Source organism: Triticum aestivum, chromosome 2D (genome assembly GCF_018294505.1).
Source record: "Triticum aestivum cultivar Chinese Spring chromosome 2D, IWGSC CS RefSeq v2.1, whole genome shotgun sequence".
Classification (NCBI taxonomy): Eukaryota; Viridiplantae; Streptophyta; class Magnoliopsida; order Poales; family Poaceae; genus Triticum; species Triticum aestivum.
The window spans coordinates 74047993-74050477 of record NC_057799.1 but is presented as its reverse complement, the minus strand read 5'-3'; the positions used below and the strand labels follow the sequence as shown (position 1 = coordinate 74050477).

Sequence of the window (2485 nt, the reverse complement as noted above, 5' to 3'; positions counted from 1 at the left end):
ATAAGCCTTGTAGTCGTTGCAAAACTCTTAAATTTCCTCCCATAAGAGTTAAAAAGAGCATTTTACTCAAGGCTTTTGAATTTGTTGCCAAATTAGTTGTGGATAGGTTTCCACATTGAAGGCAACTTACATATGATGTAAACACATAGATCATAAAAAGTATATTTAGGTGCTCATAGTAGGACACCCATGGATCATTTCCCTTCGTTTCAAAATACCAGTTGTGTTAGGTTTTGTTAGGAAAGAATTTCACCAACAATTAAACAACTTTTGTGATACAAAATCATAAACAACAAAAGGCACTTTTTAAACAAATCTAATGACATCAATTTTATGTCACATGAAGTACATATTAATAGAGTAATTGCCGGTCAAATGTTTTTCCTAACAAAACCTAATATGATGGCTATTTTGGAACCGACGGAGTACCAAATTGCTACTAGGTTGACATGTACTTATAGAAAGGTGCAACCGTATATACGGTCTGCAAGAGTGTGGCAACTAATAGAATAAAAGTGGCGATGAGGGAAATGAACACCCAAGGATTTCTCAAGTAGGTTTGTATGAAGTTAGCCCGCCACCTATTCCAGCTCTTCATGCAGTGGGCATTCACCTGCCGCTGCACATCATGGAGCCTGCTAGATGGGCTCATCACTCCTCCCTTGTTTAGCGTGTTGTTGAGGAGTTTAGCTACCTCTTCATCGCTGCCCAACCCACTCTCGATAATATTCTTACATCTGAGCAGGGCTACATCCTTGGCTGAGCTAATCATGTTGTCCATGAAGATCACGTAGGCCGTCACGGCATTGCCAGCAGCGGGGTGGAGACGTTCGAATGCCATCAGATTGAGAAACCTCTTCTCGGTGCATTCGTCGACCCTAACCGCTGGCATGCTTAGCACGCCTTGTTCAAAGTGCACGTCAAGGAGACTGTCAGTCTCACTCACCTTGAAATTAATTCCTGATTCGTAGATCTCAATTGCGGAGGGCATGACATACGCCTTCGAACCTTTGCGGTCTTGGTGATCGTCATGGGTGAGGCTTTGGTGTAAGATGTCAAGGGGGTGGAGCCCCAAGGGGTTATTAGTTTCAACCATGTGTCGACGCCATGGACACAGGGAATCAAGCACCAACTTACTGATCTCTCGAGCGTCCTGTAGCAACCAGTTAACATGTATAGATAGTTAGGGCTAACGGGCATTCTACATTATAAATACTTTGAAAAAACCATTCTTCATTGTTGATCTTCCTTACAGGTATGACCACATAACTGTCGTAGTTGCATTTTATTTAATTTTAGCAGCTCAATTAGTTGAATATGTATATATGTACACATAGAGAAGTACATATGCACCATTTTAATTTTAGTAGTATATTGCAGTTTGCACCACCTAATTTTGAAATTAATTTAAAAATCTGAAAAAGTGAAGAAAAGATAATACTAGTAGATGAGCAGGTAACTGAGTAGTATATATACCTGATATTTGTCATGATCCAAAACGACTAGTAGCCTGTGGAGAAGAAGCAGAGGCAGCTGGTTCTCCATGATGACCATGTCGGACTGGATATACCGCCACATGTAAAGATAGCCATACTGGCTAAAGACGGGGTCGTTGGGCGCATAGTCATCGTCCACCTTACCGCCCAGCGCGTCCATCCTCATGGCCTCCACCAGAAAGCAGCCGTCGGTGACCATGAGCTCCACGAACCGCTGCCGGTTCTCTGCCCCGCGCCACCGGCCGGCGAGGTCCTTGTACGCCTCCTGCAGCTGCTGCGTGGCCTCCGCCACGGCGGCCACGAAGTCCCGCAGCGGCCTCCCGGAGCGCTTGACCAGGTGCACCACGGCCCGGCGCTTGTGCTCCTCCATGGGGAGCAGGTCGGGCTCGCCGTGGTGGAAGGGCCCCAGCGACACCAGCTCCGGCCGATACGCCTTGCTGTTGTGCAGGTTCTTGATCCGCTCCGGCACCTGGTAGATGGAGTGCCGCTTCCACCGCGCCATCTCCACCTCCGGGTCGATGTCGCGGATCGTCGCCTCCATCTCCACCACCCAGCTGCTGGAGCCGATCGACGGAGCCCCATCTATCAGCTTTCCCTTGTCGTACTGCTTCTCCATTACACTGTGTACGTATTAGAGACTTCTTTACCTCACCTTGTTAATCAGCTTGAAGGTTAAGCTCTAGCTATATAGAGGGCTGAGGAAGCCGGGGAGGGAGGCTTTCGTATACGTACGTAGCCGATCGGCGGCGGCGTGACGATGACCAAAGATTTGAAAGGACACTTCATGGAACAGCCGGAATATGTGATAATGGTGTCTAGTATTAAAGCTACCCAAAGGAAGCTAGCTAGATATATATTCGTCTCTTTGCATACAGTAGAGTAGACCACTGGTCTGTGGAAACCTTTCGTACATGGAAGGCAAAGATAAGGATAAGACCGGACGGCGCGGTCATGCGCGGAAGCGTGTGTCTTTTGGTGCAATTCTGTAG

The 2485-nt window shown here is 47.1% G+C and overlaps 1 protein-coding gene across 1 annotated transcript; it reads right to left on the bottom strand.

The window, feature by feature from the left end:
* Positions 1 to 213: 213 nt before the first annotated feature.
* On the bottom strand, positions 214 to 2187 carry LOC123048784 (UPF0481 protein At3g47200-like). The gene is made up of 2 exons (XM_044471818.1): positions 1477 to 2187; positions 214 to 1153 (listed from the first exon to the last, which is right to left on the bottom strand). Exons 1-2 carry the CDS (start codon positions 2110 to 2112, stop codon positions 440 to 442), a joined length of 1350 nt encoding a protein of 449 aa, XP_044327753.1. The 5' UTR covers positions 2113 to 2187; the 3' UTR covers positions 214 to 439.
* Positions 2188 to 2485: the final 298 nt, after the last annotated feature.